Below are 26,630 nucleotides of genomic sequence, written 5' to 3'. Positions count from 1 at the left end.
TTTAATAGCCGCTACTATAAACAAATAACTTGCTTTTCTCTATTTTATGAGAGCCGGCACCTGAGCGTTCACCCACCTGTGGTGCTGTGCAGGTCTTTCCGTCTGCGTGAAGCAGGTGGCAGACGAGTCTTCTTCCGGGAACCTCCCGATGGATGTAGGTCTTAAAATGATAATGCAATACGGGGTAACAAGCCTCGTCAATATAATAGTAAAAGATCACCACAACCGCTCCTTCAACTCCCGTAAGGAAGGCGGTCTTGAGTCACGAGTCTCTCACATGCGCACCAGAACACTTTTCGCCTTCTTCCCCTAACACCTGCCTTCCAACACGCCACACACCTTACTGACCGCTTCAGCGTTCATCGGCAGCCTCACAAGCCCGCCGTATCAGATGTTCACAGACGATTCATTCACGATGGCAGCGCACCGTAACGCCAACTTTATGTACTACTAACTCGCGAGAGGCTTCAAGAAATTGAGCTGATCGTCAGCAGAGAGCGCCTATAACAAATAAATTAGTGGGCGCTTGCTTTGAGAATTCATCTCTAAATGTGAATTATTTTAATCACTGATGAATAATTTACACATTTCAACGGCTAAATTGTATACTAACAGGTATTAGTTAAGGGTAAGGGCGATAAGTTGTCCACAAATCGAAGTAATAAGAAGAATAGTTTGTTCATTCCTAACAATTGAAATACGTTTCTGTAAAATATACTACTTTTATAACTTGAATATCTGTTGGTGGATCTAACGAACGACCTTAAAAACTTATTTGACTGAAAAATCCTTAGCTAAGACTCAAATTCTATCTGATATTTCTTCAACGCCATTCTCAACTTATTACACATTACCTACATGGATTACGTCAGACCTTTTTTAAAACATGCTGCAAAATTAAAAAAAGTAAAACCATATAAGCCTATTACAAGGATTAGGCTTTTAATAAATACTACTACATAATAATAGGAAACATTGTGGGACTAAGGTAGTCACTGTCGTTTAAGTTATGTAACTACGTACTTAAATCTCAAACCTAATGATTATCAATTTCCCTCTACCTCCACAAATGTTGACTTTCCCCATTTCATAAAGCAAGAAACTACCATAATTTGCAATAATATAAGATAGTGAGCAAATATTATAAGATGTTTAGGTTTATGTATTGATGTTGTGAATGCAGTTTCTCCGTGATAATGTTCGGATGCTGCAATGAATTTGTTCAGAAAGAGGTTAATATGGTAATGAAAATAATGTCCACGTTTCAAAAATGTACAATGTTTATCAATATTCAATGATGTAATGACGACACTTGAAATATATAATTTTTAGAATATACTCAGATATAACAACAATAATGAATAAAATCCGCTAAATACTTAATAATGCTGGAAAGTACTCTGGGACTTAGCGGACCTCAGCGGATAATACAAAGTTAATTTAGAGATTGCTATTATTGCCAAGTTGCATCAAATTTCCAAATTAGTTATAGTCTCTTCAACTGTATATATTTCTTACTAACTAAATAGTTAGATAAATCAATCTTTTAGCCCAATTATTATAATTGTGACATGAATCGACTAAAGCATAAATATTTTAATAAAAGGTGCAAATCAGTTGCTTTTTTACTTACAGTTTTTAGTATAAGTAGTAGTAAACCGCCAACAATGCTGGCTGCCATCATATGGATGACCTTAGTATCTCCAAAATATACAGCAAGTTTGTAGTCATTTCTCAATGCAAATTGTTTTCATTAATGTGTCTTCTATATTTATTAATATGCATGAATGCGTTTTTGGACCAGCTCTTGGTGCATCACAGCCTATGAGTCACAAATGTCAGTGCTAAGCTTAGATAACAAATGTACACATTAGAATTTAACACATGCAAGAAAATATCCAATGAATAGTTTAAATAGTGCCATTGCTTACTTTTCACGCGCTATGAAGCCAATATTGGATTGGACCTAAGAATTGGAGATTATCTTCCCATGATCAACAACCAGAAACTACTCCAACGCGAAAGTCAACTTTTGGCGCTCTTAATAAGGGCGCTGATTCGTGTAAATTTAATCGAGAGGAAATATAGGAGGCGTATCGGTATTGAACTACAACAAAAATATATTGTGTTGCAGATAAAATGGATGATTAATGTTTTCCTCGTAATAAAAATCCGATTAGGAATCAACTGATCATGATTGAGTAAATTAGAGGACCATCTGCCTTAAACTTTGGGTCGTTGATTTCAAAAATAATAACTGTCCCTAACGGATTTTGTCTTATCGTTGTATTATGATTAAATGTAAAATTGCATTCTTGTCTGACAACAGATAATATACCCAGATGTAATTTAATAGATAATATATACAAGGACGGTGTATTCGAGGACGATGTACTTTAATAATTATTTGTCAAGAAAGAAAGTGACAGGTCTATCCGTAATGTACGCCAATCAATTTTACAAATAGTTTCTAGACGCAAGCGACTCTTATGAATGATTCAAATCGGCGATAAACCTTGGAAAATACGAATGCATAAATGTATAGCGACGCAAGCTCATATGGCCAGTAAATAGGAATCCGTCGTGAACCTTCGAGAAGCGAGGTTTCCTTCAAGATTAACCGAAAAAATTATCTTAAATTCTTTAGAATAATTTGGAAACATTCTATACCTTCTTCATGACACAGGAGAATATCCCACCTATTTGGATTTTATCTTCTTGGAGTTCTCATCCATAGCAGGTAGATAATGATACCTACATATCGTTGTATTGATGAATAATAAATTTTTTTTCAGTTACCAATGAAGAAACCAATAATGTATTCCAGAAAAAAACAATACGGAATTTCCTCGAAATGCCCATACATACGGTAATAACTGTTATATATCCCATGATACCTACCCTTGTGGTGACTAACAGGGTATGCTGATGCACCTACTGTTTATAATTTTCCAGTAAATTTTATCCAGGAATATGTGAAATCGTAACTTCCATTTCAGAAATGAAGGCTAACTTTACTTCTGACTCAGCCTGAGGTCAACCACATTTAGATCTATTCCTAAATTGAAAGTTAAATTAAACAATGCATAATAAGAATGACCGAAAGGCAGGGAGGAAAGTGACAGAAGTTAACTCCATAGATGCCTTCAAATTGACCAAATATTGCTTTTCAAAATCCAATCAATTATAGCTCATAACCTCAACTTGAAAAAAATGCTTTTGACAGCATTTAAAATTTTAACTAAATGCTTGATAAGTTTAACCATAAAACTTATCAACAATATATTAAATTATCAGGCAACATCCAGTTGTCCGTAGTTCCTGCATTTTTCCAGAAAATAATTGTTAATGAGTTGGACAAATTTTTGTCAATTTTCAATGTTTTTCTGGTGATTTATGGTTTGGAAATTTCTCTACAACACATTTTGCAAACCTTTATCAGTTTAAATTACTTGAAAAAGAGAACTGAAAATTCAATTGGTGGAAATAATTAATGAACCATTAAAAAATTTCCCATTCCCATTACCAGGTGCAATACATTTATAACATGTAGTTTAAGACGTACAATCACATCAAAATTCTCTTATTTTTTACAAAAGCAAGAGATTGCCATAAAATTAATTACTATGGTTTGTGGAAAACCTGAGTTCTACTTTCAAATGGACAAAGCTTATTTGCAGGGGCAGGGTATGGTCTACCAAAAAAAATGTTGCTCTTGACTCAATACCAAATGGATAGACAGAGGGGGCCAATGTACAAGGTTCAAGGCCTCAGCTGCCATCCATTAGTTGCCTTACATCTTCAGTTACTACTTGATAGAATGGGTGAAGAAGTAGCGGTATTCTCAGAATAATGAGGTAATTTTGACATGAAAAAGGAGTCTGTGCTTGATGCAATAGTAATTAGTATAATTCAGGTAACGTGTGATGCAAACATACTGACTGTGTCATTGAATTAGAAGCAAAACAAAATAACAAAGACTAGTACATAAAAATAAATAATACATACTATTAATGACAATCTAACCATATCTTATTATATAGTTGACCACCAGCCTAGCATACCATCTAAATCAGTGTTTCTCAAGCCTTTTCAAGCCACCGCCCCTTTGGATACATAAACCTACACTCAATGCCCCCCTATCAATAGCTTTAAAATAATAATCAAAATCATAAAACAAAATAACCAAATGAGGAACATTGAAATAATTAAATTAAAAACAATGACTAATCAAATGTTTGTTTACAATCCAATAGATGTATAGTTTTTATATCACATTTATCCAGAAGACTTCATGCACAACAAAAGGAACCTAGGTGAGAATATACTTTTTGCATAAAAATAAATTATGAAATATTTTTAAGAAAGCTTTTATTAGAAGTTTACATGTCATTTTTTTACTTATATTAAGCAATAATATGACATGAGCATTTTCAATTTATGAAAAGAGAATAACCAATCATGTTTTGTTAAAATTAGTGAAACAATTAAGAGGCTATTGATTATAGTTATTCATGGTCTAGAAGTCATTTAAGGAGATTCTATTGCCTAATTTAAAAATATATTTCCATCAAATAAAATTTTAAGGGGATGGATGGGTTTGATAACCAGATACCAACGTCCGGTTAAATGTCACTTAGCAAGGGTCTAAAATCACTGCATTCACAAACCTGAAGTCTGTTTCTCTGCTTGGAAATAAGCAGAATGACTGCACTAAAACCATGTTCCACCAACTATGAAGTTGGAAATGCAAGGAGTTCTTTAACAACCATTCTAAATGCAGGATAACGATCGAAAACCTCCTTCTCTAACCAAAACTCTTGATATTTTATCTTAAACTTTAGTTTCAATTCAACGCCATTTTGTAGTCCAATTAATTCTTCCTCTGATACTCCAACTTCCTGAATATCGACAAATGGATCTATCACCCAGTCTGGAATTTCCAACAAAAGATCCTCAAATTGTTGTGCCATATTTTTATGCAAGGTGGCTAAATGGTCACAAAAGACTCTCAAATCATCATCACCCATACCAGCTTGAAATTCTAACTTAAGCAGGGAAGGAAGAGATATCTCACCGCGACCTATATTGTGCTTAAATAAAATTAACATGGAAATAAACAAGGTCACCACAGATTTTGCCTTTATAAGGTTAGTATCATTTCGTGGCAATTGTAAATTCATTTCATTGAACTTTGCAAATAGTTCAGATAAAAATGCAAGGTCACTCTTAATCTCTTTAAGGTTGTCACTGAGAAAAGCATCTTTCTCCTCAAAAAATTGCACGATAGAGTCAAAAAGATTATAGAAGTGCCTTATACAATTGCCTTTTGATAGCCAACAAACATCCATGTGTAGTAACAAACGTTTGAGATCTCTGTCATTCTCATCAAACAACTCTCAAAAGAGTCGATCATTGAGAGCATAGGCTTTGATTTTGTTAACCGATGTAATTATTTATTTATGTACCCTGCAAGCCACTGGTAGGGCGTGTGGCAGGGGGTGAATACACACCAGAAAAATTTTTACCTGAACATGGCCCTAACTAGATCGGCCAATGGTATTATGATCCCTTATCGTTCGTGGAAGAAATGACATCTTAAATGTCTTATGCAAGAGCTTCAATCTGTAATTTAACCTTTGCTCCATTAGTGATTCCTAGCCTAGCTGCTCTAATATTCTGGATACGCTACTAAGTTTATCATGAAAATGTTTTACAAATCTAGCTCCTCTATGCTAATTACAATGTTTAAGGACTAGTGAAGGCGATCACTCAGTATTTTAGCCACTAGATGTTGTCAGTGAATGACACAATGAATAGCAAAAAATTTGGCATATATTTTCTCAATTATGCAATACAATCATGGTGACAACCACTCATTGACGGAGCTCTGTCACAACAGCAAGTATGTTAGAAAGTGGATTTTTTTTGTCCCGGAAGAACTGCTCTACGATATGAAATATTGACTCCCCTTTAGGTCCAGTTTCTGATTGACTCGCAAACAGCAACTCATGAGGTAGATTTTCATCTTTAATAAAGCGTATGTAAGTCAGAACACTGATTTATTACCTGGCAAAGTTGACTCATCCAGCTATCATGCTAATTCCATTGTTCTCAGGATGCTGCACAATATACCTTCAACATTTTCAGCCATTTCATCTATTCGTCATTGAACTGACGTGTTTTGCTTAAGGGAATAATTTTAATTGCATCACTTGGTGACTTATGCAGAACAGTACTCAGGACTTAATTCACTGCCAGTAAAATGAGTTCTTCACCAATTGTACGTGGCTTTCTAATTTGGCAATTGATAGTGAAAGATTGTATGATGCACACAAACCATCAGTGATATGTTTTGAAGAATTACACGACATACTTGAAAGTGTTGGGTGATATTGCACTCTGTCACGAAGTGACTGAAAAAATGTCGAAGTCTTTTCTGTCTTGTCACAATGTGCCTTCCTAAAATAGTCAATTAGTCTGGAAGGTTTCACCACCTCATTTGAAAACACCCTTTCAATAGTAAGCACATAGTCATGTGCTTGTTTATAAAGGACTCTATAAATCCATACTTAAGTTAATGCACATCATACTGTCTACATTTCTTCTTTGACAAGTCATTTCCTGCCATTCTGTTTCTACAATAAAGGTTTGAATATTAAATTTTGTTAAAATAAAATTTAATATATATTAACTAAATAGAATACACTTTTGAACTAATGATAAGACATAGATTCAATCTTTCAGTGGTTGCTTTTAAAAAAAAATTGCTTATAACCATATGAAAAATATCAAAACAAAATATTTACGAGCTTATGGCATAATTTCAAACATATATAAGCAAGGCTGAATACATGTATTTGTTCTGAATACCTGGTAGGAAACATGATTCATTAACACGTTATTTTGCTCTTGAACGGTAGTAGTTATACTTCAGTAAAATGAAATTATTAATACAATGTATTTATTTAAAATAAATGTTGTACATTTTATATACAAGTACAATACATTTATCACACAAGCGCAAATTCGAAAATGGTGCATAGTGACTTTCTGCCAGAGGTCTGCACATGCACCTTTGCCGTCTTTCATAGGGAAACCTAACACTCGGCTGCAGAGTAAGCTCCTCTTGAATTCGATTAATAATACTGGTCTAGTCAGTAGAGGGTGAAATAATATTTCTTTGGCTCCTATTCTGTCATAATATAATATGTATATAGTACGAGGGTCATCCGGAAAGTAGTACCCGTTCGTGAAATAAAGACACAAAAGTAAATATTAACAAACATAAAAAATTTTATTTGAAAGAGGATACTTTAAACTACTTCTCAACATAATCTCCAAGCAAATTAAGGCATTTGTCATAACGTGTGACAAGTTTCTGTATTCCTGCTGCATAGTCCTTCGCCGCCAGCTCATTGAGATACGCGAGGGACCCATTTTGCACAAATTTTTGCATAATGCAGATGGTGTTTAACAATTTCATGAACAATTGTTCGAGAAACATTGGGAAAATGCTCACAGATGTCATCAATTGTGACGCGCCGATCGTTCCTCACGAATTCGTCAACTGAGCTCACCAGTTGGTCTGTAATGACAGACGGTCTCTCCGAACGCTCATCGTCGTGTGTGTTCCCCCTCCCCATGTTGAAGTTGCGACACCACCGCCGAACAGACGACTCGTCCATTACATTGTCTCCATACACCTCCTTTAATTGGCGATGAATATCACATGGGCGAACGTTTCTTGCATTGAGGAATTTAATCACTGCCCTCACTTCACAACTGGCGGCGTTCTCAATTTTTTTAAACATTGTAAACAATCACAGAAACAACACAGGCAATGCTAGCGTCACGCAACTTGGCTCAGAGAAGGCAGACAAGCCACTGAAGCTATCTGACCTCGTCCAGCGGCTACTCGCGTCGTCAGCACTTCATGCGGCACGAACGGGTACTACTTTCCGGATGACCCTCGTATTATGAATCATATTAGTCCATACAATTCCCTAAATTGTATTCATAAGAGAGGCAGTTCAAGGGACTGTTGCAGTGAAATTGGTTTTGGTTCAATTTTTGGATACTTGTGTTCAACTAAAGTTTAATCCATAGTAAGGCTACCTATTCATTTGATGATATTTATTACTAGTAATTTTGTGAAGAAGTATGTTTACTACTCAATTTACTTGTGAAGGCAAAATATTTCCAAAGTTTTCTTTTTATTCAAAGAATTATACTGAATACTACCCATTGTTTGAAAAAAGCTATGCTTCAAAGAAAAAAAGCACAATGGCAGCAATACTATGACTTAGATCAGTGAAGCAGGAATTTATTTAATTGATATCTAGCTGGCAAAGGGAAAGTTCAATAATATATATAAGAGAGAAAAGGTCCTCTTTTTGCCATTACCACCAATACAGCCTTGATAATATTGTTGGAACCGAATAGTTTGGAAAACGATTATCTAGGTAAGTATTTAATGTAAAAAAACCAAATCTAATTATCAGGTGAGCTGATTCCTCTCCAGATTCACACCCATTTTATTCACACTAAACCTTACTGCCAAAGTACTCAGTGTCGTGAAGTTGTGCCAACAATAGACCAAATGAGATTAAACCCCTTCAAAAGTTTACCTTGTGTGAGAAAGGTTTGACAATATTTTTCAACCATTCCTAATTTTTAAATGTGAGTAAACACAACGTTTAAATTACTTCCAGAAGTGGGAAACAATGTTAACTTTAAAAACGAAGCTTAAAAAAGGAAACAAAAGGAAGGTTACCAAGCCTTCGCATGTCACATTGCCAGGGCCCTCCGACACCCCCTGCAGCCCCCTTGCTCCTTTTCGCCCCCATAGACCAGAGCACTGCCCCACGGGGGGCGGTAGTGCCCACTTTGGGAACCACAGACTAAGGTTCTATGTTCACAGCAAATACCTTCACCCATAGTTTCTGAGACTGATGCCTTTTCTCATAATTACTACAAAGTAGCAAAATCAAACAGCTACATATGTATGAAGTGCATGCGAGTACTGCTGCATTGGTAAGTAGGTAACTGTTTGGTAGTTCAACACTCAGTTTGACTGTCAAACTACCTCTAAAAAGTACACAAATGTGACAGACAATTCTTTGCCCGCTGGGAGAAGACATAACATATTGAAAGTTGCTAGTTAAAAAAATTCTGGTTTGGTCATTCATGCGATATCCAAATTAAAAAATGCAAAACTATTTTTCTTTTTACTCTCCAGGATATATTTTCTAGTCAAAATCATTAATTTCCCAAGCACAGGCTTCAAGTCCCCATATTCCAGGCTTTGCTCCTTCATTCCAAGTGCATATCAATGTTTTCCCATTCCTGGTTTTTTCCCAGTTTTCAATTAATGCTGACAACCTTGTAGAATAACTTCATCAGACCAGATTAATGACTCTTCCACATAACTTTCTCAGAGGCAATTATAGAGGTATGAACAGAGTTGACAGAGTCTCATCTTAAATAAAAAATCTAGCAACTCTTTACCAATTGAACTTGCATGAAAGGGAGGACTGAAATTTCAATTGGGGAAATCATTAAAAAACCATAAAAAAATTCCCTCCAAGGTAATTATGGCAGCGTGGAGAGAGTTGACCAAGGGTCTCACCTTGAAAGGGATAAATAGAGCAATAAAAGTATTAAATATGCCAAGCACTGCATTAAACCAATGGTTGTTGTTTCCCAATTGGCCTCAGGGTTGCTGATGTGTTCACAAAGGTACATCAGCTATATTGGTTTGATTATTCAATGGTAAGATGAATCAATGGTTTGATGACTCAAGGCTTGATAGACCAAAAAGTAAAGGATTTGTGGCTTAATTAGTAACTCAAACTATCATGCAGCTATGAACAAAGATAAAAACTATTTTTTCACCATTCAGTTAAAATAGGATCACTTTTTATTTGCTTATCATCCTTTTTGTCATCAGTCAATAATGCCAGGAGACTTAATGAATTAGTTGAAGTAAGCAGTGCATTTTCATTGCCACTCATAAGAGGGGGGACCCAAAAGTAGCTGGAATTGGGCTGCGGTGGGGAGCGAGAGTGGGGGAAGCCTTTGTTCAGCCAGTCATGCGTCAAGCTCGCCACTTGCATCAGTATGCACAGCGCCATCACTGTGACTGGATCCATGAGAGCTGTTTCAGTGAAACAACTTTTTTTCATTTGGGCAAAAACGTGATGGTGGATTATCAAGAGCAACAGGCTCCAGTGAAATGTTTCCTGTTGGAGAAATCGGCCATGGAAACTATTGTAATGCCCAAGACTGCTTATGGGGAAGCTGCCCTAAGCAAAACCAGAGTCTACGAGTAATTTACACATTTTAAAAATGGTGCAATGTCAATTGAAGACCAACCCCATTCAGGCCTCCCTTCAACATCAAGAACTGACAAAATCAACAACAAAATCAATGCCCTCATTCATGAAGACCGTCGCAGAACCATTGATCAACTCTGTGAGATGTCTGGAGTGCCATGGAGTCCAAAGGAGCAGATCTTTGGCACACAGGCAACTGGTTCTTCCATCATGACAACATGCCAGCTCATATACAGGTAACCCTCTCCGTGATGCAGTTTTTGACAAAAAACGGCATGACATCCATTGTCCACCCCCCTACTCACCAAATTTAGCTCCCTGTGACTTCTTTTTGCTCCCCAGACTCAAGAGGGACATGAAAGGAAATCATTTTGACACTGTGGAGGAGGTAAAACAAAAATCGCTAGGGCCTCAAGGATATCCCGATAATTGAATTTCAGAAATGTTTCAAACAATGGAAGCATCGTTTGGAGAAGTGTATTGTGGTCAATGGGGAATACTTTGAAGGTGAACAAAATTTAATGTAAATATATTGAGAACTAAAGAATCTATAATAACATTACTGTTATTTTTGGGTCCCCCCTTGTATGCATAAAACTACTGCAGAGCCATCAAACAGTTATTTTACATGCTATTTATTCTCACTATATTGGTGATGTATAGTCAGCCTTACCAAAGAATTAATGTGGTCCTTCCTTCAATTTTAAAGAACTAACACAGTTAATTGAACTGAAATACTGAGTCACTTAGCCAAACAAATGGAATGAACCAAAATAAAATTTCCAATTTCCATTGAGAATTGTAATCACAAAAGTAGCATAAAATGGCCATGTTAGCAACATGCAATGCCACAAATCTGAAAGAGAGTCATAACAATCAAACGATATTATTTTCACCTTTATAGAATTTATTTGGAGTAAAAGCAGAATACAATCTGGATTCTGCCAAGCATATATCAAAATATTGCATTACATAATTCTTATTTGATGAACCTGTTTAAAATTGTCACATTAGAAATTCTAATTTTAATATCGACTCAAAAATTATTCAAAGAGATAAACACTGTATGAACAACATTACTTTTGTGTCATTGAAAATAAATGTGCTCTTCCCATTAATTCAGCAAAATGCTTTGCCATACATGTGCCAGCGGCAGCAGGCCAGCATAGCAGTTCACCAACTTTACATGTATGACAAATTTAAATTCAGCTACAGTAAGTAGGGCCTCCTCTTGTAGTTATGTAAACCAGCTGGAAGGATTGAATTTTTTACCAATTTCTACATCTCTACTAATATTTTTATGCTTATACATCTCAACATACACTAAAACCAAGGAAAATCAATTATTGATATTGTTCACATAAAACAAATATTCTCCAAAGTAATCATACAATGAAATTACTAACATTAGAAAAACATTTGGGATCTCCAATAATGAAATATTCATCATTAACAAGTAGATTTTTGATACCTACCTACTGGCCTATTGATCAAATTTATTGGCAGGGCTTCATAACTTTTCCTCGTATAGAGTATAGCAAGCCAAACGAGCATTGTCCAAACGTATTGTTGATATAGGCAAAATTCCAGGAAGAGACATTTTAGTTTCTTCTTCAGGAACCAAGACAAATGGAAAATCCTAAAATATAAGAAATAACAATCATTACCAAAAATGAGTCATGCCTATTTGGACTGACAAATGTCCAACCAAATATAGATACTGAATACCTATTACTATGAATGAGTGTATATGCAATAAGATGGCTTAACAAGCAAGAGAGATAAAATATGCACATAGATTGAGATGTCACAAAAAATTTAGTTTTCAAGTCCTCTGAGTTAAAAGTAATAATTACATATTAGGTATGCCAAAGACAAAATTTCAATCAGTGGGATGCACACTCTAACTGTGCAGCAAACTACACATAGGATTTATCCTGTGACTTTAATTTTAAGAAATTTAAGTTTACATTAGATTGTTTCTTATTTCACAAGCAGAAGAAGTAATTAACACCTGAGGGTTTATATCATCCTCCAGTAATGACGTTCCCATCTCAGTGGTGTGCAAATGGGCAGAAAAGCGCGATCCTTGGGGAAGAGGTTTGAGATTTCCCAAGGAGACAGACTGCTTTAAATAGAGACTACGAAGTGAAGATTCCAACCGAGTATAGTAAATATCATCTCTGAAAAAAACATCGTCACTTTAATTTACATTTATTCAACAGCAGCTTCATTCAACATCAAATTACTGTAGTTTTAATTAAAGTGAATAAGTTTGATTATTAGAATTAGTCAAATTTTTTCTTCACAAATCCCATTGGAATTAATATTTCAGAAGATAAGTACATTTGTTTTTTCTAACCCAGTTATCAACCTTTTTCTGCTGCCTTAAACTGGCTGCAATATAAGTAAATTTCCTGACTGAGTCAACACATGTCAGACTTATTATCCAAAATCTTGTTATTCAATTATCCAATATCCAAAATATGTACGTGCCCTGAAGAGGTCCTTAACTCTGTTTCCAGAATTATCACTCAGAGGACTATAATACAAAGTATCTATGGCTATTAAGAAGCTCAATTTCCTGGCTTCATTCACCTAAAGTTAAATTAGTTCTATTCTTACATTTCATGACTGTATTCCTCCAAACTACTAATAAATCATCAATACTGATAATGAATTTCAGTGGCACATGTCGAATATGTGAAACAGCAAATAAGCATTTACCAAGAATATACATGAAGAGAAAAATTTGAGAGGAAAGTAAAGAACAAGACATTTATTGGTAAATGTATTGGAAGTGACTCTCAAAATAAAAAACAATTTCTTCCCTATTCACTACAAACCTTTCTTTCCTTAATAACTTTAGCTTCCATAAATGTATCTCTAAATATTTCCCCCGTAACAGCAGGAATAAAGTGGTTTAGTTATAACGGCACAAAATTACACATCTAAGAATATATGTTGCATCAAACATCATACCCTTTAGATTTTTCTAAAGGTGACCAGACACATTACTCAAATCCTTGCCCAACACTCCTCAGCCAACAGCTTTATGTCCAATTGACTTTAGCCTTTGGTATTAGTGCACCATATTTGTCAGGCTCCCAGCTAACATAAATTTCAATGGAATTGACTTTAATCCGTTTCTTCAAATACCCAACCCAGGTTCATCCAAATGAGCAATTTACCACACATGAATAAGTTATTCATTTCAAAATTACTGACAATCCATAGTTTTCTAAACATTTCTTGAAAATTATTATAATATCTAACACTTACGTTAAAATAATTAATTTTAGAGATTCGATAAGAAATTTCAATATTCTGAGATATTTTTCAGCAATCTGAACCGATAGTTTCTTATAACATCATACCAACTGTATTATTATTATTATTACTTTTTATTTGCCCAGAGATCACAATACAAAAATACCAGGTGGGTGGTGTATGTACATGATATATGGCACGTCAATGAGGAGCAAAGACACAGGCTCAGTTAAGATACATAAAAGAAATGACGCTCATAGTTACATAAATGTTTGGTACAAACCCATGAACATTGGCTGTAACATGCACATGCTATATCAAATTCAGAAAAATCATTGATCACCAACATGAATCAGACCATGACCATTGCTAGAAACTATGAAAGTATGAACTTACTGGTTGGGAATATTGTTGAGATATTCATCAACCAAGTAAAACATATTGCGCTGTAGATATCGTTTTAATTTATGCCTGAATGCAGCAGTTCCCTTTGTATCCTTGATACTTTTGGGTAGTTTGTTATATAATCTGATGCCCATTTCATTGGGTCCTAATTTCAATGCTTTAGCTCTTATATTCCAATAATGGAAGTCATTCCTGCCTCTGGTGTAATGATGATGATAGGCAGAGTTAAGAGAATAGTTGCCGATGTTATTTTTTATACATAGAATTAAAAACATAATGTAGATGCATGGGAGTGGTAGCAAATTTAATTCACGGAAAATAGGCCTTGATGGAGCATTGTGAGGTTTCCTGGTGATGATTCTAATAGCTTTCTTTTGCATTTTAAAGATGGTTTGAGAAATAGCAGCTGATCCCCATAATATTATACTGTAGGTTATATTTGAATATATTTCCCCATAGTACAAATTGAGTAGTACAGTTTTACTTGTAGTTTCATACAGGTGTCTTAATAAGTAGCAAGTTGAACTGAGCTTGTGTTGAAGGGCATTTACCTGAGTATCCCAAGAAATATTTGCACATAGAGAAATACCTAGAAATTTGCATTCTGTCACACACTCAATTGATAGGTCATTGATTTTTACCAGCAGATCATCTGACACGTTCTTGTTGCGTGTAAAGTATACTATTTTACTTTTATTTACATTTAAGTCTAGAAGGTTGTCTGTACACCACTTGTTTATTGCAAGTGTGACAGACTTTGATTTTTCCACAAGGCTGGGATATGTTTGTGTTGATATTATTACATTAGTGTCGCCAGCGTACCACACTGGTATTATTCCATCATTATTTGGTAAGCAGTTAGGTAGGTCATTGATGTAAATCAGAAAGAGGAGTGGCCCAAGGGTTGAGCCTTGTGGAACACCTTTGTTAACTTGGTATGCTTCGGATGAATATTTTGACCCATCAACTGATAACACTACTTTCTGAGTGCGATTATGAATATAGGACTTCATCCAGTTTAAAGGACTTCCTCTAATTCCTATTCTATTGAGTTTAATTAGTAGTCTATTGTGCTTTACATTATCAAAAGCCTTTGACAAGTCAAAAAACATTCCAAGAGTTTTGCGTTTAGCATCTAATGAATTAAGTATGCTGTCGACTGCCTGACATATGGCAGTTGTGGTAGACCTTTCAGATCTAAATCCATGCTGAGAATTTGAAAGTAGGAAGTTTTTTTCGAGATAAGATGCTATTTGCATATACATGGCTTTTTCGAATATTTTAGCAAATGTATTTTGGACGGCTATTGGTCTGTAGTTATTCAAAACATTTACACAGCCATGGTTTTTATAAATGGGCACTACTTTTGATTCTTTTAATTGGGATGGGAAAATCCCCTGTATCAAAGATTCATTAATTAAAAATAAAAGGGGTGCTTTTATGGCTTCAAAACAATGATGAACAACTCTTGATGGTGTAAACATTCTTAAGTTGCATATCATGCGAATCAATAGAATATCAATTTCTGCAGTAAACAACTCGTGTTGGCTGGAAGCAATTTGTGTTTAAATAGACATTTTCCATTAATTCCTTAAAATTAAATACTAAAAAATGAGTGCTATTTCTATAGGACTTACGTTCTTATTGGATCTTTGAATCTTGCTACATGTAAAACATGTCGCTCGATAATTTGTGAATCACTTGAAATAACATTTATTGATACTTTTTTCAATTCATTCCTTTTCATTAACTCTTTGGCTGTGCTCAAAATGTTCAAGATATATTTCCTCACTGCCGGATGAATAGACACCTGAATGGCAGTATAAAATAAATTAAGGCAACTGACATGAATAGAAACACCGAATGATTATCTTCAAATTACCTGAATAGGAATTCCATAGTGTTTTCTCCTCGCAAAGGAAGTACTAGGATATAATTCTCTCACATAAAGTATATTGTAAATGGCTACTTCAAAAAATTCAATCAAAATATCGGTGTAACCTTTATAGGAGAGAAAAGAATAAAAATAAAAAATCTGTATATTTGGCAATAAGCTTAAACACGTATGAGGAACCGTACTGTTCAGGGAGTCGTCCTTGTATCTTCCGGACATAGTTCATATCACGTTATTTAGAGGTTCGGACTTCTTTCGATGATGCTAAGAAGCTCTGACAAAACGCATGGATGAATCATTATCCTAAGCCGTGTAAAGAGAAGCACTCTGGAGTGCCTCAAATCACTTCGGATGATCACTCAATTCCCTTAAGAGCTCTTCTTTCAACCCAAAACACCCATATTAACCAGAAATCTTATTAGACTTATAAGTCCCGCCTGTCACAGGACCAAAGTAAACAATCGCAAACTGCCCTACTGTGCCCTCTTTCAGCTATAACCAGAAACTTTGTGAACATTGATAAATCGATATATAAACAACTGAATCGCATCACTTGTATTTGTGCGAGCTGAAATTGTTTATATCTTGAATTCTACAAATGACCTGTAAATGTTGTCCCGGATCTTCAGAGGCGAATCAGATGACAATTCAGCGACAAAAAGGAAACGCCAAATTGATACTTTGAAAGTTTTTAATGATAAGTAAGTGTTACTGAGGTATATTTATTAGTTTTTCTATTTCCCATTGCCTGATTTTAATATTTTTTCTAGTGTCACCGAAGTGCAAGAGGATGTGGAATACAAAGTAAATTTTTCGGCTGGAGGTCAAATAATGGCCATAATAGCCACTCTGCCTCCAGATTTTCCTCACGAAAATCCTATTTTAAAGGTTTACCCTCCAGTAAATCATCCTTGGGTGAACGATCAAGGGCTTATTACTGGCGCTCCAGGACTTCTTAATGTAATTAAATTTATGCTTCTGCGTGAACTTAGAACATACTTCCGAGACACTAATATAGCTAGTTTCTTTAGTTTACAGTACATTCGGACCTGGGAAGAGTTGTGCAGGCAATAATTAGAGAATTTGAGAAGAAACCGCCGCCTTTGGCCATGCTTGGAAGCCAGCAGGAAGGGTACAATTTATCTCAACAGCCTTCTTCTACACCACCTCATTCTACGTCTTCACCTCCACCACCTCCCGCGCCTCCTTCTCCCACTCCACCAATGGGCCTTTTGTCACGCAATAGTGATGTATGTTAACAGTGCTATTGTGAATATATGTTGAGTAGATGAAACTACATTCGAAACAGGCTGATGTGCTTTGCTTTCTTCAGGGAATTCCTGGATCATCCCGTCGCATAACTTCATTATTTCCGGACTTAGTCTCAGTGCCAACGTCGGAATTGCAGCGTTTGTGGGAAAATGAAGATAGATTGGAAGAGGCAGTGCTTGGTCTACCAGAAATCCTTCAGTTGCAAGCAACTGTTGATGAATTAATGGCCAGGAATGAAGAAATAGCCCGTAAATATTAATACCACTGTCAAATGTGCCAGATCAAGGCTTGAGGAAAATACTAATAGCTTAGAGACAGATTCGCAATTTATCGACCAAGGCATTAATTTAAGTATTGCCAAAGATTGTAAATTCACATGTTTTCTTTGTCCTTCGGTTTTAGTTTTTCTATCTTAAGCAGCTCAGAGGCAGCATTGATTAACTCTTAGAAGAATGAACGATTGTTCTTAATAAAAATGATGTTGTTATTTCAGGTGAAACGTTATCAAAACAACCACTACTAGAGAGCCTGAAACAAAGTGTAATTGAGAAGTTAGAAACTGTTGCCACTCTGAAGGAAACGTACGAGTCTCTAAGTCAAAAATATCAGCAAATATCGGAAATGTACTCGCCTCCACAAATTAAAGTAAGAAACAACCCAAAGGCTTTGTAGCCTCTTTCGTGTGCCTTTGGATGATATTGTAAAAAAGTGAATTGGGTCTTCTTTATTTTACCTCTGATTTACTTCAACTTTATTCATAGGAAGCTTTATGGCAAGCAGCAACTAGGAGTGATGAAGAAAGTGAGCATGTCGCTGAAGAATTTTTAAGTGGAGAAGTTGAGGTGGAGCAATTCTTAGACTTATACATCGAGAAAAGAATGGTATGAGCCATTAAAATTATTTATGTGATATAAAATTGGGCCTTTTTAGTGCATTCCAGCATCAACAGCTACTCAATATTTTTTGTCTCCATGTAGTCGTTTATTGTGGACTCTGGCTTATGATTACTCCCTGATTTAGCCCAAACTATTTTTTTCATTAATTGGGTTGCTTAATGTATAGGAGTGCCTATTGAAGGATTCAAATTTAAAATCAAGATTACCAACATTTCTTAAACCCCAGACTGGCAAAAAAATAGCTGGGGAGAATATGCGGCATCTAATCTTATTTTACGTATAAAGGTTTCGTGCATGATGGTAGTTCAAAAAAGTGTTTATTTTGAACCTACCTTAGTTAAGAACAACTTTCTTGCAAAAAATCAATATTACCAGTGTATATTATTGAAATCTGAAGTATGTTGAAGAAAATTGTTTGCTTTAAAATTCTTTGTCTTTGGAAAAAATATTTTTTTTTTAATTTTAGAGCAGCAAAGTTAGAAAAATTCTAAAGCCCATGTTGAAAACAGCACTCTTTCATTTTAAAGAAGACAAATTAAATTTGCAGCATACATTTTTGAGGAAGGTATAATGTACATTAAATTCCAAAGGTTCTTTTTGGCACAGTAGAGAAGGGAACACGGATTAAATATTTCAATGAGATTAGGTAATATCTTCTCTACCATGATATCATTTTTGTCCATTTTCATTACAGTAATAAGAGAATAATACAGCCATAGCAATGAAACCAGTGGAGAACCAACCACTAGTAATATCACTTGTGATAAATCATTCTCTTTGAACAAAAACGATTTTAGAAAGAGAAGTCTTGATATATATGAATTATAAAGGAAGGGAAAGAAAATTATGATCTCCAATAAGAGCATCTCCTCTGAAAACTGGCCAGCCATAATTTTTCTTCCTTAATTTTCTTCATGTATTTTGGGGAGAGTCTTATGTTTAAAACATTTTTATACAAAATCAATGTTTTTTTTCTTTCAGCTCAGTCACTCAAGAAGAATCAAAGAAGAGAAACTCAGCCAACAACTATTAGCTTTACAAAAAGCTAGTTATTAATCATAAAATATTTCATTTTCAAAATCTTTTATATATCGATCTCTTTTTAACGGTCTTTCCAAACAACTTAGACTTACTAATTTTGTGTGGTTGTGGCTACAAGTTTGGCAAGAATTGAAATTTGATAATGCCACAGTTTTGTTAATCCTGTATGAACAATATTTGTTTAGAATTTCTCGAGAGTGAAAGTCATCATAGAATATAATAGATTGTGTGTGCTCAAAATATAAAATTAATCTACTATATTTGCTGTGCACATTTCTTCTAATTACCAAGTAGGAATGGTCATTGCATGTATTCCAGATATTGTCATCATCGGAGAGAAGTATGAAAATCTTGACAAAATTCACATCTTAATCTAAATGCATTCTCTCATTGTGATTTATGTAGCAATATGAAAAGTAACCTCTTTAGACAGCAAATTTATATTTATAACTGCTCATAGGTGAATCTATTATCAGGAAGGAAAAAGATGTGCATTTAATGTATTATGTTGGCTTAAAATTATGCTGTTAACATGACAAGTTCAATTTGTATTTTGATTTTTTTTAATTTTAATCCTGGAGTTTATTTTTCAGTTGTAGTATTATGACCTGGAGTAATTTGCAATCCAAAATTCTTTTCACCCTTGAATTATTGAATCATAAATAAATAGATTTTCATGATAAGGAAAGGATTAAATCAGGCTTATATGTAGATGATTTTATATTTGCCGTATAAGTCATATTTGGTGTTGTGGATATTAAATCTAGTTTTCCCTTTTGATACGATTCATATTTCTAATGGTACAAATGATGGTGAATACCTATTGTAGCTATGAGAGATGTACAATAGAAATTTGCATAAATTTTGCCTATAAGTTCTTAGGGACCATTTAGTTGGCATAGTTATGAAAATCATAATGATTTGTTGAAGTTGAATACATGGTTTGATCCTTTACGTGTAGGTATTGGACTCAGTAATTACTACTTCCATTTGAGCTGCTTTGAGTAATGGGCTTTGCGGCCATATTTAATTGCTTAAGACATGCTCATTTTACTTTGTAAAGTATTGTAAACATTTACTACGTTTTGTAAGTTAATTGTATTTATTTAATTTAGAATATACATGGCATTTATATATCATTTATAAATGGAGTGATTATTGTAATTGTTCTTAGAGCAATAAATTGTTTTGTTCAAAACAATGGTGGTAGTGATTTCATAATACATATTTTGAAACCACTAAACTTGTGGATTCTCGACCCCCTTCCGTCCATCCCTTCTAAACTATAGAGCGCGTTGGTCCTCACTCGATTCGTTTGATACTGTTATATATGTGTCCAAATGAAAATAATTTTTTATTGATTATATATTTAACGTATTCCGCATTCTGAGTACATTAACATATTCCTCTAGGTGCCCACGATGTTTTACATTGTATATGCAACAGTACGGGAATTGATAGTTCCCGTAGATATAAGCGACAGTTCAAGGGACGAAAAGAATCTTTTGATTATGTGATCAATTATGCAATTTTAAATGGAGTAACAAGTTATTCCGACTCGAAGACGCCGCCAAAAACCCCACCGTAGTCTGGGAATAACATACAAGCAGCAAAAAGCGCCGGTAGTTATAAGGTACGAGCATGAGTACCCTCAGGATGGGAGCAGCCAAAGAGGAGTTTTAGTACGATCGAATAAGTTGTTGGAAGTTGCGGGAATAGTTGATGTATTTGTAATTTTGTAAAAATGAGTAAGAACGTGACAGAATACGCGCTTTCGATGCTAAGAAATCTACCTCGAGTTTGTTTAGCCAATTTGCGGGACAATCCAGGGGCTCTTAAAAAAGTAAAATTTAAAGTCGCACCGAAACCACCAAGTATGTAAACATTTTTGGATGTCGGATTCTAATTTAATGGTTCTTTTCTAGAGAAAAAGAGGTCGTGGCCAGCACGGAGGGGATAAACATGGAGCCGGAAACAAGGGTTCAGGACAAAGACAAAATTATATGCGATTAGGTTACGAAACTGGAAACAATCCATTCTACCTGCGGTTTCCTTTGGAGCCGTATTATAAGGGTCATCAGTAAGAATCCCAGTTTCAAGTCGTCTTATTTTTTATTGTATAAAGCATTTAAACTTTGTATTTTTAACATTATCATGTTTTTTTACCCAGCGTGCGAAGAGAATATCCGCCGATATCATTGCTAAAACTGCAGATGTTGATAGACACCAATAGATTAGATGCCTCTAAGCCTATTGATACAACTTCATTGTGTAATACTGGGCTAATGACATTATTCCCGGATCAACGGCAGTGTGGATTCCAATTAACTGACGAGGTAAGGTTGAGGAAAATCTTGGTTGATTCTGGCACGAGTGATTCAGAGAATAATGAGGACACTTTAAGCCTAAGATACCTGGTTATTTCATGCGCCCTGTAGCATATGGCGCAGGTCTCTACATCATGCGAATCACAACTCTACCCATTGATACAGAAATTCTATATTCATATCTGACTTTTTGCATAATGGTTAATCATTTCTCGTGTCAACCATGTATCGATTTTCCCCTTGAGTTTGTAGAGATGAATTGAATTTTAATTTTATTTCTCTTAAATGGAACAAATCAGGCGAAATACGTGAAGTTTAATAATGTAATTAAGTCTAATAAGAAGTTTTCTCTTTCTAGAAGGTTCAATAATTATGATTTAATTTACAAAATTTGATGCATTAACTGATCCCAGAATTCCATTTGAAATTCATTTAGTATTCTAACTTGAGTTATGTATCCTATGACTTAGTGTTTATTAAATTTGCGTGAAGTATAATTTTAATATTGGCAAAAGTTAATTTTATGTGAAAATGCATGAACGTATCAGGTTTTGCTCATGTTGTGGACGTGTAGGTTCATTTTTGGTCAGGTATTGGTCTTAAAAGTGTGAGGAAGCGATAACGTTGTTGTTTCAAAGTCTTCCTGGCAAAAAACTGCTATAAGCAACTTATGCGTATGAAATCCAATACATTTAGTCTATGTACTTATTTTTAAACAAATCTCGAGCAATTTTAAATGTTCAACTTGGGATATTCTTTGTTATTTAAAAATAAATTATACCCTCTACTATTTGCAGGGTGCTGATATTTTTAAAGCAAAAATAAACATTGAGGTTCAGTGGGCTTCAGAACCAGCCATAGCAGCAATCGAGCGTAACGGTGGAGTTATAACAACTGCATATTATGATCAACATTCATTATATGCTGCTATCAATCCTTGTAAATTCTTTAAGAAAGGTATTTTTAATCATGTAAAGTAAAACGTAAGGAATCTACAATTGTTGGAAAATATATTAAGTTAATTTTTAAAAGTTATTTCCATCACTCTTCCATTGTCATGTATGTGTTGTAACTCTGAAATGTCTGCTGTGGCGGAAGAAAGCTGTGGGCTGCTGTGCATATCTAGTAAATAATTACCTTGTTCAGTGCTTTTATAATGTAAATACTTCTTGAAACTGAAAAAAGTATGTAGAAACTTCAAACACTGAAGGAAATCTCACTTATAATATATTTTGGTGGTCACTGCTGCCTTGATTGTTGTGAGGAAGAGTAAGTCAATATTCTCAGTGATTAATGTGATAGGGTCTCCAAAATATAAAAAATGTGACTTTTCTTACATTTTCCTTTTTTTGTTTATGGTGTGTCACATTAGTGATACGATAAGCATCGTACGTTATTGGTGAAACTTCTTTGAAAACCTATGCATATATTGTGTGTTTTATATATTTGTGTGTGTACCTCTGTTTTTGCCTCCCTTGTGCTTGTGTTTACTCTGCACCTTCCTTCTTAGACTTATCTTGATGAATTTCTTGCTGCATTGCACAAGATAATGCTTTCATCAAGTAGAAGAGCACTTTATTTACAAGCATTTGGGTACCACTCCTTACCTACTCTGCCCTTTAACCATTTTTGGAAGTAGCCAAATGTTGGCAGGGAAAAATGTGTTTTTGATTTGGGGTGAGCTTGGGGATACATAAAGAACATTTCATGTAATTTTGGATATGTTGTGAGAATTTTTGAGTTGGTGAGAGGTCTAACATAATATTGCTGCATTTGATAAAAATATGTGCACTGCCATAGATCAGGTTCTAAAGCTTTTGAAGGAGTAGCCACATAACATTTGTATGTCTCAGTTTACAATGTGTTAAAGGAAGTAAATGAGCATTTAACTCCAGGATTCGATGCAGTGTCATAATCTTCCAGCCAAATTCATCTAATGATGATATGAATACGCCAATTTATATTTGTCTTTCCACGTTTTCCTAATCCCTAGCCATGTAAGACTAGTAAAATTAGTCATGAAGGAATGTTTCCATCTCCATGGCCTTATTTAATTTTAATTCTCTTAATGAACCATTTATGTCCAAAGTTGCTGACCTAATATCTTCACCTGATAAATCCTATTGTATTCTTTCCATCTCTTGCATACATGAATAAATGCTGAAAATAAGCATGGAACTAATCACAAGTTTATTGCTCAAATTGTGTCGAAAATTCACTTGCTAATATTTTTAAACGCAATTGTCTTTTTCAGACCCTTGACATTTGTGTTAACAAAGATATAGTGTGTGCGTATAACTACATAAGCACATTCATGTGCATATGTGTGAATTTTCAACCCTAATTCAGAAAGTTGCTTACATCATTTATGAATATTCCTAACATTATTCTCTCCCTTGGTTTTCATATGTTTTATTTACTTAGTCATGAATAATTTTTTTAGGCATTCCCATTCCAAGACGAATGCTCCCCCATAATGATGAATTAGCAGTTCAGTACTCTGAAGCAGTTAATCGAGGATACCTAGCTGATCCTGAAAAGGTAAGTTCTATTTAGTCACCCTGAAATATTATCTTACTTTTCAAGGGTGATCTGAAAAGTTTCTGACCTAACAAAGATACAAGACATTTTTTCTGAAATTTTCTGAGGTCTGAAACTTTTCAGACCACCCTCATATAATATAAAGCCCTCAGAATTTAGTTTTTTAGAGGCCATGACATATTTATTTCATCTTTAGATTGATCCAAGAATTTTGATGACCTGAAACTTCCAACAAAATGTTTTTTTCCATTGCTCCATTCATTACTACTATATACTTGTTACTCCTTGGTGCTATCGCCCATTTACATCCTTGACCTTTTGAACTATCCCATCATGTTGATTACTGTGGTTATTCTCGACAGTACCCTACACCTATGATTAAATTTGATGTATTCACAAGACTGATGATTTATCAAATTTCCACATGAAGGCATGCCTGGTAGAGCTTCTTATTTTTGGTTCATTTCCCTTCTAATCTTAGTTTACTAGACAATTTATAAATTATCTTTTTTCTTTTGGATTGTTACATATCCTTAAAGTATTAGATAAAGAAATATTTGTAATGCTGTGCAAAATATCAAATAAAATACTAGCAAGTGGTCACATTCTGTTGAGCAATTACAGCAAAAATACAAATGTGGTCAATCAAACTTCTAGTCATCCCCATTATCATCTGCATAGCAAATGAAACCCAACCATCCTTTTCTGTCTTCAAAAGCTAGGTATAGCATTGGGCAATGGTTGTGTCACAGCCCATGAATGCCCACTAATTTCAACATAAACTAAATTATCTGAAGTCTCTTGCCATAAGAAACATTTCTTTTCTTCAAGCAACTTAAGTATGATGATATCCAGTAAGATTGACTGTGTGATATCACCATAACTCATTGGGACCAAATAACTCAAATTTATATAAGCAACTGCCCGGCATGGGTTTGAGGTTAGCCTGAAAACGGCATGCGGTAAACTACACTGTTGTCATGATATCTTAACTCTGCAGTACTAGCTTCCCCCTCCCTCCCCCATTGGCCTCACATTTTTGCAAAATTCATGAATAAAGCAGGCTGATTGGGTGCAGCCTAGGGGCAAGCACTCTTATTGCCCACTTCTACTTTGTGGGATGAATTCCATGTGGGCACGCAACACCTGAATGAATAGAAACCTGCTAGGTATTAGGTTTTTAAGTAACTCATCAAATATTCACTAAATATAAGTTTACATAATCACCTACATAAGTAAATTGGAGAATGGCTATTAAGAGTTGGCTTTTTTTATTGAATTTTTTTTAAGTGGAGCATTAACAGCTTCAATTCATCTTACTTCTGATTTAGGGTATACAGAATGAGTAGAGAGAATTCAATAAGTATGGACTGTTAAAAAATAGATAATGTACAGGGTGTTCCGTGATAATAGCAAACCATAGTGCGTGTGCATGTATATTCATTTATCTGTACTATTGGTCTGGTGGAATTATTGTCAAGTTTGGGGTGCATCATTGTGAATGTTAAATTAAATTTGTTTGAACACTTAAATATTTGTTAACTTGGTTTTCAGCTATTTGTGTATTATGATTGTGTGAATAACATTCAATAATGTCAAAATACTCCACCAAGTCTCTGGAACAACAGTTGCAGCCTGGTTGAAAAAAATTAATTTCTCCTCATTGAAAATATGTTAAATACACTTATAAGTCAAAATAATCAAACTTCATGAAAAACTGAATGGGTGAAATTTTGTGGGAGTCCAATGTATCCAAATTTTTGTTTTTGCCTATGAAGTACGCATTTCATTGTGTTGATGGTGCTTTCAGAAGTAAAAATCATATTTATTTATAATTTAAATATTACCTTGACGAGACATTTTAGAGAAATTTTTCCCCTTCAGATAAATTACTATTAGCAAATAATGATATCAAGAATTGAATGATTTAGAAGAATTCGATGAAATATACTTTTCAAAAATAGTTTTATCTAATGTATGAATTGGTTAGTGTTTTTTATTTTTATGGATTGCACCTGTTACATTTGCATGGTCAAATCATATTATAAGCAACAAAAGGGTTCTTGGTATGAAACAATGCAAGTGGATTTAAATAATTTTCTATCTTTTTTAGGTTTCTTGGGAAAGATTTGTACTGGCACAAAAGTATGGCTATTCTTTACCTCGACTTGAAGATGATCCAGACTTTGAAATGCTTACCCAAAGGAAAGACCCAAGACAAATATTTTATGGCTTAGAACCCGGGTGGATTGTGAATTTAGTGGATCAAATTATACTTAAACCAAAGAATCCTGAACTAGAAGACTATTATAAGTCATAGACAAAATTTCAAATAAATATACTTAATTTGTAGAGTATTAAAGAAGTGAATCTTGTTGAAGTCAAAATTTAAACAAGCCAGTTGAATGTTTGTTAAAATAAATGAGTGAAAAAACAATGTTTGTATAATTAAATTTCCAATGAATCCCTTGGGACGTTAAAGGCACAATTGTAGACGAAAGAAACCAGTCAGAAGAATCTTGGAGTGGGGGATTAAGGAGCTTCTTGAATTATTTTTCACCACATACCAAGTCTGAATTGGAAGGATGTCTTTCCCAAAATAAGTAGTCTTTTTCCACCTTCTTTTTTGACTTAGAAGGTTTATCCA

General features: G+C 34.6%; 3 protein-coding genes across 4 annotated transcripts; 2 read left to right on the top strand and 1 right to left on the bottom strand.

Annotated features, from left to right (window-relative positions):
• Positions 1-11,243: 11,243 nt before the first annotated feature.
• On the bottom strand, positions 11,244-16,368 carry PolZ2 (DNA polymerase zeta subunit 2). 2 transcript variants are annotated; one of them, XM_071583680.1, is made up of 6 exons: positions 16,092-16,368; positions 15,895-16,013; positions 15,650-15,822; positions 12,352-12,520; positions 11,813-11,976; positions 11,244-11,660 (listed from the first exon to the last, which is right to left on the bottom strand). In XM_071583680.1, exons 1-5 carry the CDS (start codon positions 16,123-16,125, stop codon positions 11,848-11,850), a joined length of 624 nt encoding a protein of 207 aa, XP_071439781.1. In that variant the 5' UTR covers positions 16,126-16,368; the 3' UTR covers positions 11,244-11,660; positions 11,813-11,847. The 2 variants fall into 2 exon arrangements, with proteins under 2 accessions (XP_071439781.1, XP_071439773.1); XM_071583672.1 differs by having other exon boundaries at positions 11,248-11,587.
• A 92-nt stretch (positions 16,369-16,460) lies between these two features.
• On the top strand, positions 16,461-20,289 carry Vsp37A (Vacuolar protein sorting 37A). Its single transcript, XM_071593415.1, has 7 exons — positions 16,461-16,607; positions 16,677-16,866; positions 16,938-17,156; positions 17,240-17,426; positions 17,672-17,823; positions 17,940-18,059; positions 19,056-20,289. Exons 1-7 carry the CDS (start codon positions 16,516-16,518, stop codon positions 19,128-19,130), a joined length of 1,035 nt encoding a protein of 344 aa, XP_071449516.1. The 5' UTR covers positions 16,461-16,515; the 3' UTR covers positions 19,131-20,289.
• A 453-nt stretch (positions 20,290-20,742) lies between these two features.
• On the top strand, positions 20,743-26,437 carry mRpL15 (mitochondrial ribosomal protein L15). The gene is made up of 6 exons (XM_071593404.1): positions 20,743-20,958; positions 21,041-21,195; positions 21,286-21,451; positions 22,240-22,399; positions 23,886-23,983; positions 26,097-26,437. The coding sequence occupies exons 1-6, from the start codon at positions 20,860-20,862 to the stop codon at positions 26,301-26,303; spliced, it is 885 nt and encodes a 294-aa protein (XP_071449505.1). The 5' UTR covers positions 20,743-20,859; the 3' UTR covers positions 26,304-26,437.
• Positions 26,438-26,630: the final 193 nt, after the last annotated feature.

The sequence above is a fragment of the Hetaerina americana genome, unplaced genomic scaffold (assembly GCF_022747635.1).
Source record: "Hetaerina americana unplaced genomic scaffold, ioHetAmer1.1.p SCAF_1, whole genome shotgun sequence".
Taxonomy (NCBI): Eukaryota; Metazoa; Arthropoda; class Insecta; order Odonata; family Calopterygidae; genus Hetaerina; species Hetaerina americana.
This window is presented reverse-complemented; position numbering and strand designations above follow the sequence as displayed.